General features: G+C 45.2%; 1 protein-coding gene across 5 annotated transcripts in view; it reads left to right on the forward strand.

Annotated features, from left to right (window-relative positions):
• The first annotated feature begins 2,216 nt into the window (after positions 1 to 2,216).
• Positions 2,217 to 15,478, forward strand: part of LOC119226434 (protocadherin-9) — a 159,529-nt gene continuing 146,267 nt past the window's right edge. For 2 of the 5 annotated variants that reach the window (XM_037484440.2, XM_037484450.2), the window contains exons 1-2: positions 2,218 to 3,026; positions 3,554 to 6,701. In XM_037484440.2, the coding sequence (XP_037340337.2) occupies positions 3,666 to 6,701 (3,036 nt within the window). In that variant the 5' untranslated portion in view covers positions 2,218 to 3,026; positions 3,554 to 3,665. Of the gene's footprint in view, positions 3,027 to 3,553; positions 6,702 to 15,478 lie in introns of all 5 variants that reach the window. The other 3 variants (XM_037484416.2, XM_037484432.2, XM_037484423.2) reach the window with 3 other exon arrangements.

The raw sequence follows: 15,478 nt of genomic DNA on the forward strand, positions 1-15,478 counted from the left end.
TTAGTATTGGACCCTTCCGGCCCTCTCTTCAATATGAGAATCTAGGAGGAACACCAAAAGACCTAGAGCATATTTTAGCATACTACTCATCATATTATTATTCAGCAATGGTCAGGAACTTGACTGGCAGAAAAATTAGCTTCAGCCAGTTCAAAACAGACTAAATAAGGAGATTTGGGAGCCGCTGCGCTTGCAAATTTAAGCCCCTTCTGGTGTCAAGATCACGTGACACAATCACAGAAGGAACCAATAACAACACAAGTTTGTGAAGATCAAATCATCTTTGAGTTCCCATCAATGATATTTTGACACAGAATTACCATATTACATCTATCGAGGGGATTTGGAAGATTTGGTTATCAAAGGCAGTGTCTTATACTTTATAGTATGTTGGTGGGTTGTGACTTTCAAAGTGAGAAATGATCCCAACAACTGTGTAATGGGCCCAGTGCTAACCCACACAAACACCTCCGAAACTTGGCAATGTTGGAAAGTCCTGTTAAATCAAAACGGAGTCCTCGTTTCGCAGCAACACGCTCCAGGCCAGGGAGCTAAAGCTATAGCAATGAGTTTGTAATGACTCCAGCTGGCCGGCCGAGCATGACCGCACTCCACCTCCGCAGACGGTTACGTTGTCACCTTTCCCCCGTCACACTCAAGTGAGAGATCGCTCCTTTCTCTCCGGAGCGAAGGACACTGACGGCTGCATCCAGAGGCGGAAAGGTCAGGCCATCAGGTCGGTTGTGCTAATGTACTGCTGACCAGGCAGTCAGCCTGGCCTCTCAGGAGACATCGGCAGCCCGCTTCTCACCTCAACAGTGTGGGTCCCATGTCCTTTGCATCACGCCCAGCGCCGGGCGAGTTCTCACCTCAGCTGTCCCTTCGTTCACACTTTGCTTCTTACCCGGTCACTTGCTGCACCCTTTATTCTGCCGCCACGGTTTGTCAGAAAGCATGTGCGCTAAGTGTTGCCTCATTAATGTTTAGTCAGTTGGTTCCTAACAGCTGCAAAGCTCGCATGGCGGTCCCAGGCATTGGTGTCAGAGCACCTCAAGATGGCAGTGTTCACCATGGCAGGCTACTAAGTCTTTTTGGAGCTCAACAGCTTGTCTTTCTCAGCCAGAGCAGCAGCAGCAGCAGCAGCGTCACAGGGAGAGAGCCGCGGATGAAGTTGAGGTTATCTGCTGCATTGAAATGAAGATGATGGCAGTGTGCATTAAAGGAGGGCAGGATGTGGACAGCTGACTCTGATTTCCGTGTTACTAAATATGCTACTTTCCAGCTGCACGGTTCCACCTCTGACGCACCCGCGTGTGTGTGTGTGTGTCTGTGTGTGTGTGTGTGTGTGTGTGTGTGTGTGTGTGTGTCGGCTCAGTTACACAGTTTAGCCACCTCTTGTTGCTCTGGAACTAGCTCGCAACGACCGTCTGGGGTGACGGGCAATTTTCAAAGTCACATCCCAGCCTCCTCAGATCGCCACGGATCCTTTGCGAGAGATAGCAAAACTTAAAAAAAAACAAGAGATCAAAATAAAGACACGCTGTTCACTTCATTCTGCAACGAGGTCGCACCACGCGCGCCTTTGTGGAGGCTTGGATGAATGGGTACACTCTCAAGGTTGTTTCTCACGGACACATGATGGTGGCGATCATACGCGCCGCCCGCAAACACGCGTGGACCACGGAATCTGTGTCTGGAGGGCAGATAGCCTCAAAGGGGGAGTAAACTGAGCCCATGCGCCTGGGTCTATTCTCAGCGTTTTATTTGCCTCAGTCAGTGTGTGTGTGTGTGTTTTTTTGGGTGAGTGCGCGTGTGTGTCCACCCCAATTAGTGGAGCCTACCTGACAACAGCCTAACAGGTTGGCTGCTGTGTCCCTCAAGAGCCAGTGACTCTGTGCCTTTTTCCATCATCGTCAACAGCGTAAAAGCTAGAGGACAAGTACTCTTTTTTTACTACGTTATCAGCAGCAGCACTGGCAGCTTCATCATCCTCATCGGCATCATCATCATCGTCCCCCCTTCTTTTTTTACGCGTCTCCGCAGCCTGCAGCATCTCCACGGAGCATCTCACCGCGGACAGCCCTCCGGTGCGCATTGAGTGACGTGACTTCGGGCCAATCCCGTGGCCGCTCGGGCCGTCGACGCCACAGAAAGAGAGGGGCGGTGTCCAATCACGAGGTTCGGCGGAGGGGGGGGGGAGGCGTCGTTGTGGTGGTGTACTTCACCACCCCTCCTATGGGTTTACACGGAGTTAGTGCAAGATATTCTGCTCCGGGAGCGAGAGTGCACGGATAAACGGCACACACACGCTGCGCGTCGGTGTCACACCGAACAGCCTTTCGATTCAGGTTAGCACTTCCAAACGGCATCGACTCTGAGATCTCTCTATCTCTCTTATTTCCTCTTCTTTTTTCTCCTTCGCGATCTCTTTTTAACCCTGTGTCTCTGCCGGCTGATGAACTTGAAACATGACGGGACGACGGTGTCTCCTCTCGTGTTCACCTTGCTGGCTCCTTCACCTGGCCAGGTAGCCCCGGGGGCTGAGAACACAAGAAAAAGAAGCAAAATAGACACCCGTCTGTTTCCTCGGGACGTACTTGGGGAGATGAGAACTGCTTTTTTTTTGGAGGGGGGCGACCGGTTCTAACGGCAGATACCAACAGCCAGTGATCCACCCGGCCGGGTCTGCTGGAGACCGACGCATCCACCGCAGGGCGCACAATTAGGTACTGTCCTTTCCTCAAGTTAAATGGGGGGAACGGAACTGCGACATATGCAGCTTCTTTTTCATCCCAGTTTGTGCGAGCAGCTGCTTTTACCCGTAACCTGTTTTTGAGTCTTCATTACTACTGCGGGGCGAATAGACATATATATATATATACCCCCCTCCGTTTCTTCTTGCCTGGACCCGGCGCTTTATCTGACTGAGAAGGATATCTTTACCTGATTAAAGTCTCAGCCACCCTGGACGTGAAGACTATGAGCTGACACACTCCAGTTTTTATCCCGCGCTGTAACGGATTTGGGTATGTACAATGAGAATAAGGTCTGAGTTAGCCACTAAGAATTCAAATTCGGTCTGAGCTCATTTTGAAGGCTTCATTCATGCGCAACCATTCGCTTAGGACCCCCCCCCCCCCACCCACCCCACACACACACACACAGCTAAAGCTCTTTAATCGGCAATCCAAGCGTAAAATTAATACGACTTGGGAATTTATTGTGAAGTTTTTTTTTTTTTAATTTTAATTTTTGACCATGGTTGGTTTGAGACGCCGAAAATTCTTAGTGGCTTTATAGTGTGGGAGATTTCTTAGGGGAGCAACAGACATGCATGGCTGATTAAATGGGTGCTGCAGCGTTATTGTTGTTTTTTTCCTCTTATAAATCGTGGATAAAGGCGTGTGAGAAGATTTTATAGGGAATTGTGCAACACAAATGAAAGATAAAGTAGACAAAAACCACTAACTGAGACGGGTGGTACCGTTAAATGTTCTGACTGTGCATGGCAAAGTTATTTCACTGAAGGGAAACTCTGTCGTGTTTTTTGTAGGTTTGTCTGTGGAAGGTTCCTACCATCACATGCGAGGAGTCTCTGCCTGTAACGTCGTCGCATAGAAAGACACCTTTCGCGCTGTGAAGGCTGGCAACACATTCAAGCTGTCATGGATTTAAAAGACTATTACCTGTTGGGCGCACTGCTTGCCTGCCTGTGGCTAGATCCTTCAATAGCCCAGGAGCTAATCTACCCCATCAGAGAGGAGTTGCAAGAAAACGTCCTGATTGGAAACATACCAAAAGACCTAAACATACCACACACAAACGCTGCCACTGGAGCAAGTGCTAATCTTGTGTACCGGCTCGTCTCCAAAGCGGGAGATAACCCACTGGTGCGCGTTCTGAGCAGCACGGGCGAGATATTCACAACATCAAACCGAATCGACAGGGAGAAGTTGTGCCCCGGTCCCTCGTTTGAGGACAGCGAGTGCTCCTTTGAAATTGAAGTGGTCATCCTCCCTAATGACTATTTCAGGCTGATTAAGATCAAAATAATTGTCAAAGACACAAATGATAATGCCCCCATGTTCCCGTCCCCTGTGATCAACATCTCCATCCCTGAAAACACGCTCATTAACAGCCGGTTTGCTATTCCTTCTGCCACTGACCCAGACACTGGCCCGAACAGCGTCCACAAATACGAGCTGATCAACGGGCAAAGTGCCTTTGGCTTAGACATAGTCGAAACGCCTGAGGGCGAGAAGTGGCCTCAGCTTATTGTGCAGCAGAATCTGGACAGAGAGCAGAAGGATACATATGTGATGAAGATCAAAGTGGAGGACGGGGGCAGTCCACAGAAATCCAGCACTGCCATTCTGCAAGTTACTGTGACGGATGTAAATGATAACCGGCCGGTGTTTAAAGAGGGTCAGATAGATGTGCATATCCCGGAGAACTCCCCCATTGGCACGTCTGTCGTGCAGCTTCTGGCCACAGATGCAGACATAGGCGCGAATGCAGAGATACGCTATGTGTTTGGGACTCAGGTGTCTCCTGCTACAAAAAGACTCTTTGCATTAAACACAACATCTGGCCTAATTACAGTGCAGAGGCTGCTGGACAGAGAGGAGACTGCTATCCATAAGCTCTCTGTCTTAGCCAGTGATGGCAGCTCCAGTCCTGCAAGAGCTACTGTTACCATAAATGTGACTGATGTTAATGACAATCCGCCTAATATAGACCTGCGATACATAATCAGCCCCATTAATGGCACTGTTTTCCTCTCGGAGAAGGATCCCATCAATACCAAGATAGCTCTCATCACCGTGTCAGACAAAGACACAGACATCAACGGCAAGGTCATATGCTTCATAGAGAAGGATGTACCTTTTCATCTCAAGGCCGTGTACGACAACCAGTATCTGCTGGAGACCTCTGCGCTGCTCGACTACGAGGGGACAAAGGAATACAACTTTAAAATCGTGGCTTCTGACTCTGGGAAACCAAGCTTGAATCAGACTGCCTTGGTAAGAGTGAGGCTGGAGGATGAGAATGACAACCAGCCGATTTTCACTCAGCCAGTCATCGAGCTGGCCGTCATGGAAAACAACAAGCGCGACCTGTTCCTCACGACTCTGAGCGCCACGGATGAGGACAGCGGAAAGAATGCAGAGATAGTTTATCAGCTGGGCCCAAATGCATCATTCTTCGATCTCGACCGCAAAACGGGGGTGCTGACCGCTTCCAGGGTTTTTGACCGTGAGGATCAGGACAGGTTTCTCTTCACTATCACGGCGAGGGACAACGGGACGCCCCCGCTGCAAACACAGGCGGCGGTAATTGTAACCGTGCTGGATGAAAATGATAACAACCCCAAGTTCACACACAACCACTTTCAGTTCTTTGTGTCTGAGAATCTTCCTAAATACAGTACAGTGGGAGTGATAACCGTCACCGATTCAGATGCCGGAGAAAATGCTGCAGTTTCTCTGTCCATCCTGAATGACAACGAGAACTTTATTCTGGACCCCTACTCTGGAGTGATCAAATCCAACGTGTCATTTGATAGGGAGCAGCAGAGCTCCTACACTTTCGATGTCAGGGCCGTGGACAGTGGCAGGCCCCCTTGCTCCTCGGCGGCCAAGGTTACCATCAATGTCATCGACGTGAATGACAACACCCCCATCGTCATCTACCCCCCCTCCAACACGTCCTTCAAGCTCGTCCCGCTTTCCTCCATCCCGGGTTCGGTGGTAGCGGAGGTGTTTGCTGTGGACGGTGACACTGGAATGAATGCGGAGCTCAAATACACTATCGTCAGCGGGAACAACAAAGGCCTGTTCAGAATTGACCCTGTCACCGGGAATATTACTCTGGAGGAGAAACCAACTGTGACTGACATAGGCTTACACAGATTAGTGGTCAATATCAGTGACTTGGGATATCCCAGATCCCTGCACACGCTTGTGCTGGTATTCCTCTACGTCAATGACACCGTGAGCAACTCAACGCTCATCTACGATCTGATCCGGCGCACCATGGAGACCCCGATTGACCGAAACATCGGCGAAAGCGGTGAAACCTATCAAAGCGGCGACTATTTAACCATAATGATAGCCTTTGTCACCGGCGCCTTGGTGGTGATTATTGTCATATTTGTCACCGTGCTTCTGCGCTGCCGCCACGCCTCCAGGTTCAAGGCTGCGCAGAGGAAAAAGCAAGGGGCTGAGTGGATGTCACCCAACACAGAGAACAAGCAGAACAAGAAGAAGAAGCGAAAGAAAAGGAAGTCCCCGAAAAGCTCCCTGCTCAACTTTGTCACCATCGAAGGGAACAAACCTGACGACCCTGCCCACGAGCCAATTAACGGAACCATCAGTCTGCCCACCGAGCTGGAGGAGCAAGGGATTGGACGCTTCGACTGGAATGCCACGCCTACCACGACCTTCAAACCCGGCAGCCCCGACCTGGCCCGGCACTACAAGTCCGCCTCGCCACAGTCGGCCTTCCACCTCAAGGCCGACACGCCGGTCTCCGTGAAGAAGCACCATGTGATTCAGGAGCTCCCATTGGATAACACATTTGTCGGAGGCTGTGACACCCTTTCCAAGAGGTCCTCCACGAGCTCCGACCACTTCAGTGCCTCAGAGTGCAGTTCCCAAGGAGGGTTCAAGACGAAGGGGCCCATGCACACCAGACAGCAGGTAAAAGAGCACTTTTACTGGTCTATAAGTACTGCCTATAACTGCCCTGTTCCACAGTGCTAAAGTGCCAGTCTAGATTAGACCCTCTCTCTAAGTTACCGTGAAGCCACATAAAAGAGTGCAGGAGACAAACGATTTCAGAGAGTTCCACTAGTTATCAAACTTAAAAAAAGGAAAAAAGTGAGTCAAATTGCTAATTTTCTTGATTGCTTAATTTCTGGGGGAAAATTATTGACTGATGTTTTGTCATTAATATATATTTAACTCATATTTAACAAAAATGCAAGTGGGTGAGGGATTTGCCTTATTTCGTCTATTCAGCACACGGGTTAGATCAATGATAAAATGTACCAACACCACATTAATTGTGACTCAATGTTCATTGTGAAAGAAACATTTTTTTCTTGCCTATATCTACTCCGGTTACTATTTCCATCAGGTATGACCGCCGCACACATTCTACCCAAAAATTAGCTTTTCATCTCCTCATACAACTCTGAGTGTATTCATGTTTTGTTATTATAATTTATTATTATTTTCTTATTTGTTTTGACGTGTCTTATTATATCACAAGATGTAACCTTTTCCACACCTGCAGCAATAACTAGAGTCAATAATTAGCCTGCTGCAGTACTATTGTCACTACAGGCTTTGCCACATAATCTAAACTCAAATGAAATGCCTCCTCTCAAAGCACACTAGCGGACTGACTGAAGCTTGTGTGGAACTTGATACGCATCCAATTCAAAAAGGATTAACCAATAATGAGCCTAAAATTTTGACGTAATCCATGCTGCTTTTTTTACGAAAGCCTTATTAATTTTTCTGCTAATAAAGCCCTACTTCACAACACACAGTTGGAACACACGTGGACAAATACAGGGGAGAAGGGGGGGCAAGCGGCATAGAGAGAAAAGGGAGGTGGAATGTTGTCAGTGGGTCAGGCTTGACGTGGTACTGAACCTTCGGGGGGCAGTGTTGAGCCGCGCGGCACAGGCTGGCAACACGCCAAGCTGCAGTGGACTTCTCAATCCAAGGGAGGAGGAGAAAGGAGTGAAACCTACGTTGGTGTTCTTAGTGAAATACTCCCGACTAATGATGTTGAGGGTGCACAGGGAAGATGGATAATGGCAGTCAGAGAGATCCGAGTGATTAGATCAATCCGGAGAGAGAGAGACAGAGAAGGAGAGAGAGAGAGGTTGAGATTACAGGGGCGACACTGTGTGGCTGCCATCGCTGCATACCTCCGGGTCACTGCATCTGGGGTTGCGTTTAATGTGTTTCTGTGCGAGAGGTAGCAGTCAAAAGAGGCATTCAGTGTAGCGTCATTTGCCAGGCAACGCTGGTGTGTGTGTCTGTGTGTGTGTGCGTGCACGTTTTGTGGTTGCTGATGTGTGAGAGAGACGAGGTGATGAAACGGGTGGCGGTGGGGGTGTTCAAGCCTAGAGGGGGACACATGAGATATGACACTATACTGTAAGCACAACTTCATTGATCTGCTCTGTCATCCCACAATACCACACAAGATTTATTGGCATCAATAATTCTGACAAATGCGTCCAACAAACACACGAACCGAGCCGGCGTGCTCTGTATAGCGGCCACTGATGATGTAAATGACTCAGTGACGTTGCTCTGACATGCATACTTTGAGCCACACATTTAGGTGGAGTTTTGTACAGCACAGGTGGAATTGTTCAGGAAGTGGACGGTTGATATCGGCCTCACGTTTGTCAGTTTTAATCTTCTTTCTTTTCACTCCGAATTGACACAAAGCGGTTCAGTTGCCAATCCCCTTTGCCTCCCCCCCCCCCTATTTTTAGATCTTAGCATAAGCCTCACATAAGCGTTAGCATCTAATCATGCCAATCACAAATAATAACCAAGTCTCTATTCATTTATTCATCAAACTATATTATTTAGATCCAGACATAACCCACTTGCAATAAAAGTCCTGAGGAACAGAGAGAGGCCTCCCTTTAGGAGTACTCATGGATTACTCAAATGAATATGCACTGATAGATATTTGACTGCACGCAAGGGCACACTTTCTCATCTTCACTTTGTTAATAATAGAAGGAAAAGTTATTTTCTACTTTTCCACTATTTGCTGATATCCTTCCTTGGAGAGTTGTAAATGAATACAATCTGTTTGGTTCTCAGTCATAATTATTCCACAGCTTCTCACTTATATGAGCCCACTTCAGATTTGAGCTTAAATGGCAGTTATTGATTGTGGTAAAATGACTGCGCTGACACGTCTTACTGGATAAAGCAGGGTATGTTATCAATGTCATTGCTACATCCATATTTTGAATGTTTTGCACAATGCAACAATTTGTATTGACATCCGCATGTCATGTCTATTTCACAAGTATTGATAAGTAGACATTCATCTAGTGTGTTAAAGTCCTATTTTAGAATTTTACTTCAAGAGATGAGCTATGATTTGAGAAAAAAAGAAACGTAAAGCCAAAAATACCAATTACTTTTGAGGGATTCTTTGAACAGTCAGTATATCCAAAAGGTAATATCTTATGATATGATAGTGATTTGCTGACAGTGCTTTGGAAAAAGATAAAAACTGCATTATTAAAGATTTATAATAAATATATAGATGATAAAAAATGCCAATATCATCTAAATGTATAACCATTCATTTTTTAGACTTAAAATGTGATTTAATGCTTTGCATTTTAAAATGAGTTCAGTAAGGTTCTACTTTGAATAAGGCATCACCGAGGTACGATAACATGATGACATTTTGCATTCATTGTTGCTTTACAAGTGACAAACCACCATCAATCAGCCAGACGTTGGCACAAAATTGGCAATTAAGTGAACGCAAACCTTCAAGAGAAGAGGGTGAGGATGGTGGCAGGTTTCCGTGGAGTCTTCCTCTCAGAGAATACAGAACCTTGTGTATGGAAACAGCAGACGTCTACCAACAGTGTCATCACAGACGAGTGCCAAGTGGAATCAGCTTCATAGAGACCCCAAAACCTAGCTGATAGCAAAAGAAGCAATCCCTGCCTTTCTCTTTTTCTTTCCCCCCACTTATTATTTACCCCCCCGAGGGACCTAAATTAGTGTAAACAACACTGAGGGGAAAAAAGCATGAAAACACTGTCCTAGTTTCATGAGCATCTAAGAAAGCAAAGTACAATCACCGGCGTTTCACCATCAGTCTCACTGTCCCCCTTTCAGCAGTCTTGGGGGGAGATGACAGAACACGAGCCCATCAGCCGTGTACTGTGCATCAGATCCCAAGGCCCGTGTTATGGACACATCAACATGGTTTCACTGAGGGTGCAGGATTTGAAAGCAGACACGGAGATGGTGGTGTGGGACAAGTGCTGAATCGATTACGATCCATAATTTAAGCTTTCGCTTGTCACTGCTAACCTTAAAAGCAATCACACGGTGAATGTGGATTCAAGGCTGTTTGGTGTGCGTCAGGTGAGAGAGTCCATATGCATTAGACTAACCCTCTAACAGATATATACGAGAAGCGTCCATTTTTTTCCATTCACTTTGCTATGGTGATGCGCATCACATGCCAGGATGCACAATTACGACCATTACATGGGGGCTTTTAGTTTTGCGACCGTGTGGCCTGAACACCTCTGTGCAAAAAGCCTTAATTGCTGTGGGTTATTAGCTTCTTTTTCTTGCACGGCGAAGAAAATGCGAGCACTAAAAGGAAGTCTGCAAGCCCACCCTGCTCTGATGTGCTCTTCTGTAGCAGAAGTAGTGCCTTAGCTCCGAGGACGTAGTAGCTTTGCTGTAGTTACACCACATATGAAAACATCAGCCAGCATTTTAGTTTGACTTAATCCGAATAGTTCTGTAAATTCTTTTCTCTCTGTGTCCAATTTGCATGTTATTGCATTACCAGAAAAATGGAAAAAAACTTGTATCACTCAAATGAATTTAGCATCTAGATGTACTGTAGTTCCCAGTTAAAGAGCTGAGAAATCTTTAGCAATGGTATTCCTGAAGTAATCGTGGCCGTCCATTTAATAAATGGAGATCCTTTGCAAACAGGAGTTTGTACAGGCCAATGTAATTATGGAGCCTTGGGGGAGTCGTCCTTCTTGTGCAGGTTCATTTGCCACATTAATAAGGGGATTAGTAGTACGTACGGGGGCTGATGGCAGCAGGAGAAGTTTGAGAAGATTAATGACCTATGACAATGTTGCACCTGAGGGGAAAAGTCCGTTGCAATATCTGCTGGGTTGTGCTGACACAGAGTTTGGCGGCATAAAAGAGGAAGATGGAGAGAGGCTAGTGATTGTTGCCGACTGTGATCATACATCCTTCTCCTCAGCTATCCTGTCACTTCTCCAGGAGCCAGCCTTTGTGATATCGTATAATGTACACGTCCATAACACTTTTGACAGACGATGTTGTGCTGGATTTGAAATTTACTTGAAAGTGAGGGCGCCAAGTTGTAAAACCTTTCACCTTGTGTGCACATAAACAAAGGCTTTACACCATATATGAACAACAACAAAGGTGTTATTAATCAAACAAATGTTTTTGGCAAATTCACAGTGTTCTAAAATCTCTTGGTCTGTTGTCAACAGTGGCGTAGTGATCGAGCGAGCTACCGGTAGATGCAAGACGAGCAATCCGATACTGCAATCTCTTATTAAGACAAATGTTGCAGATCGTCAAAACACATGCAGCCATCAGGAGATCCGAAGCCAATGAGGCTGTGAGTGAAGTTCCTATCAAAGCGTCAAATCATCAGTGGAGGATTTGCAGGGCTCTTTACTGCAGAGAACATTGTGTTTCTTTAAAAAAAAAAACTTGTCATGTCTTCTATGTCTAGGTGGGTAAAAGGAAATGAAATGGATTGTGGGCTATACTAAGGTATTGGGTGTGAGTGCTACCGGAGTAGATTATTGCCCCAAGGGGATCTAGTTTTGTCTGCACAAAACAACAAAATAAATCAAAGCTCCCTGTCGGGGCACCGGCTGAACTATGGAGTTCATTTGTGTGTTTTTATTTCCCTCTGTTGACAAAAATGAAGTGCCACTGATTTTAAAATATTTATTTATTTAAAGCCTTTTTTTCATTCGGCGTTGTCGGTCGCTGATGGCGACGCTGTCACCAAAACACAGATGATGGCAAGTTACCAGGAATTACATTTTTGTTTGTTTACTATTTGATTAATTTTCATTTCTGTCATAACCATTTTCGTACACGATGTACCTTTCTTCATCATTGCAATGTTGCAACTCCAACATTACAATTTTGATAATGTGAAAAACTGTCATCTATCAAAAGGCCTTGCGTGACAGGCTACTGTATGTGATTATTTTCGTTCTTGGTCTGTTTGTCCATCACTTTCGGCTGGCAACCCATTTATATCAAATTCATCATCCATATACGCAATTTCTCATCGCAAATTGATTGCTGATCAATTTTCAGGGCGTTTGCTTTGTGAAATGAACGTTTTACATGCACGAAAATCAAAGTCCTCGCGGCTTTCATTACTTAATTCATCTCCATGTTTTCGCTAATCCACAAAACACTTTCCCATTTTTCTGAGGCAATCAATCAAGTTGACATACTAGCTTTGTATATTTTTCCCAATACCGCATAGTGAGAAAAAAGACAAACTGCAGCTCCAAACACTTATTATCAACACCTCATGTGAATTCTCTCCGAAATACCTTAAATCAATGAGTAGAGGGTGGAAGAAAATGTTTCTTGACTACTTGTGGTCTCCAAAAATGTTATAAAAAGATGAAGTTATGATGCTACTTCTTCGTTTGAATGCCCCCCTCCTCCTAAACCCCACCCCGACAACCCATCTCTCTTCTCCACCCCTCATTTAGTCCCTCCACCCTCTCCTTATCTCCCCCTGTCTCCAGCCCACTACTCTCACCCATGCTTTATCGGGGTCAATGCAGTTACATGCAATGCTAAATCACCAAGGGGTGTGTTCACCTTTTGTGTCCTGATCATTCGTGACAGATGAGGGAGGGGGCTTTGTGTTCAGCACGTAGCCCCACCTTTCTCCCCGTTACCATCCCCTCTCCCCTTAGCATTAGAGGGAGGGGAATGTGTGTAGAAAAGATGGGGAAGGGGGTGACACGCAGGCCGCCGCTCAGTCACTAGCGTGTGCCAGTGTCTAGACTAATAGATGGGACATAATGGCATTGCCAGCCGAAATGCATCCCCCCCCACCACCCCCCACCCTCCCTTAACCCCTCCCTCCCTTGTTCCCGCTCAAGAAAAGAGCCAGACTTGACTCTAAATGTGACTGCCATTGACCGCTTTACCCCTGGGCCCCATAGCTCACTAACACTGTAACCCTCATCGATGTAAATCTTTCTTGTACATATGAGATGTTTCATGTAAATTGAACTCCTGGTAATCTTGCCTAATGTGCTGTCTTGAACAATAATGAACTTGTTTTATTTTTATTTATTTTTATTTATTAATTTGCCGTGCTTTCTCCTTTTTTTCATTGCTGGGTATACAGAAATTACATCTGAAATAAACTCTGCCAGTTATTCAGTACACTGCAACTCCCATTCTGTTTTAAAAAAAAGCTTTATTTGAACAGTGCTATTCTACCTTTATAATTTCATAATAAATGTTTCAAAGAGATCATTTCTTTCTTGTTTTTAATTCGTCCGTTTGTTCTGCCTGTTGTGATGTTGTGATTAGACAGTATGTATAAAACTGGGACATGTTTCAGTCAAGACAGTATGTGTGAACCATCTCCAACCAGCATTTGCCCCGTAAACAAATGCTGTGGCTCATTATAAAGCCAAGTTGTGTATTTTAAGAAGCAAACAGATTTTTTAGTTTCAGTGAATTCAACGTTTCAGATGAGACACACAACGTCGCTGACACAGCGCCAACGCAATAATTCCCTCACAGTGGAATTTTAATTCAAAGTTAATTTAAAGAGGTAGCTTAGTTTGGCAGAATTTGAGACTCTCACTCCCATCGATGTCTATGTGTTCCTGAATGTTGAGCATAGCCTTGCTGACCTAAATACTGCATGTCAATGGGATCAAGGTTAGCAGCTGCTCTCAAACATCTGATGCTCAGACTTTAATGCTCTTTACCGGCTCGTCTATTCAAGCCATTTGGGGACTGCTTCACATCTGGTCTGCCTTAAAACAAAACGCAAATACTCATATGTTCTTTTACATACTTCTTGGTCACTCATTATTCATTATACAGTCACCCTCTAGATATCTCCACTGCGTTAGTTCAGCACTATTTCTAAAATGTGACGTGCTGTTGTTAGCTGACGTGGCTTGGAGCTAAAAGAAGATAACGCCAAACATAACTTCATGACATAGAAACGTCTGTCGTGCGTTTGTCTCAGTAAGGGAGGTGAGCGGAAGAAGGACCTCCCAAAAATTCTCTTCACAGCAGAGTTATTAAGGAATCCTTTCCTGCACGTTTCTGCACACTAAATTCAATTAAGATTAAATTATAATTGGTTGAGCAGAAGTGAAAAGTGTAACCGATCAGCTTTTAATTACGTCTGGTGTCCAAATGAATAAATAATGAATGTCAATTTTGTGTCGCCAGAAGCAACTGGAATGTTCCAGCCAATCGTCGTCATCCTCATCATCGTCATCATCGTCATTACCCACCAGCACCACAACAACAGACCTTAACACACACTCAAAATGTGTATTCTAAGAGAGATTAGGCAAAAGAAAGATGAGAAACAATGTTGCTTATTTCTTTATTTTTTTTGCAAAAACAATTTCTGGGGGGATTTGTTATTCTCCAGCTACCTCAGTTTCAGAAATAAATGTCGAGTCCAATCTTCGTTTTTTTGCAGACAGAGAGAGGGAGAGAAAGAGAGGGGGGGGGTGTGTGAATGGAAGTGCCACACCAACACATTGCGTCAAAGAAGACCCAACTCAGCTCAATCTGTCCACTCCATTTGAAAGCCAGAGGCAGAGCTAAGTCTTCATTCAAGTGAGGGCGAGTATAAAAAAAATAAAATAGATATATATATATATATATATATATAGGATTTTGAGTTTGACCTTGTCCATCGGGTCACTTACAAAAAGCTGTGTGCATTCACTGACTTGGGTTTCAAAACCTGATGTCTCACCTGAAATAAAATCACAATTCTCTGAGAATTGAGGCGTGCTGCATTTCTGATAATTCTGTCAGAATGTTTTGTTGATGTCTTCCAATCTCTTGTGGCCACCTTTGCACATTTTGTGGGCTGGATGTGGGGCGGCATATAAGACCGTAGATAACACGGATATTTGAAAAATGCTGCGCTATCACTGAATGTACTGAATTTCCTGTTATTTTTTCTGCTCTGGCACAGCTTATATTTACAAAGTTAGGGATGGAGTCAGATGTGACCTCTATATGCTAAGTGAAAGAATACGAATAGTCAGTCCTTTCTCTCTGTGCAGAGCATTTGTTCCATCAAAACGCCCGTGGCAAAATCTAGCATAAGTTTTGCCAACGAGGAGGCAAATAGAAGATATAGCAGACAAGACAATAGTCCCATAGAAGATTTAAAGTGAATAGCTCCAGAAACCAGATGTTCACATTGTTCTGCGGCACATCTCTGTCATCCTGAAATGAAGTGCACATGACAGAGCGCAACATCCACTCCCGCAATTATCCACACAGGGATGATGTCACATGCCTTTTTAACCTTGTTTGGACGGAAACCAGATTAATTCTGCCCTTGGTCTCCCACCAGCGACGTCCTGAGAGCGAGCCCTCGTTTCATTATGCACCGCCATTACACGACGGTA

Source organism: Pungitius pungitius, chromosome 4, assembly GCF_949316345.1.
Source record: "Pungitius pungitius chromosome 4, fPunPun2.1, whole genome shotgun sequence".
Taxonomy (NCBI): Eukaryota; Metazoa; Chordata; class Actinopteri; order Perciformes; family Gasterosteidae; genus Pungitius; species Pungitius pungitius.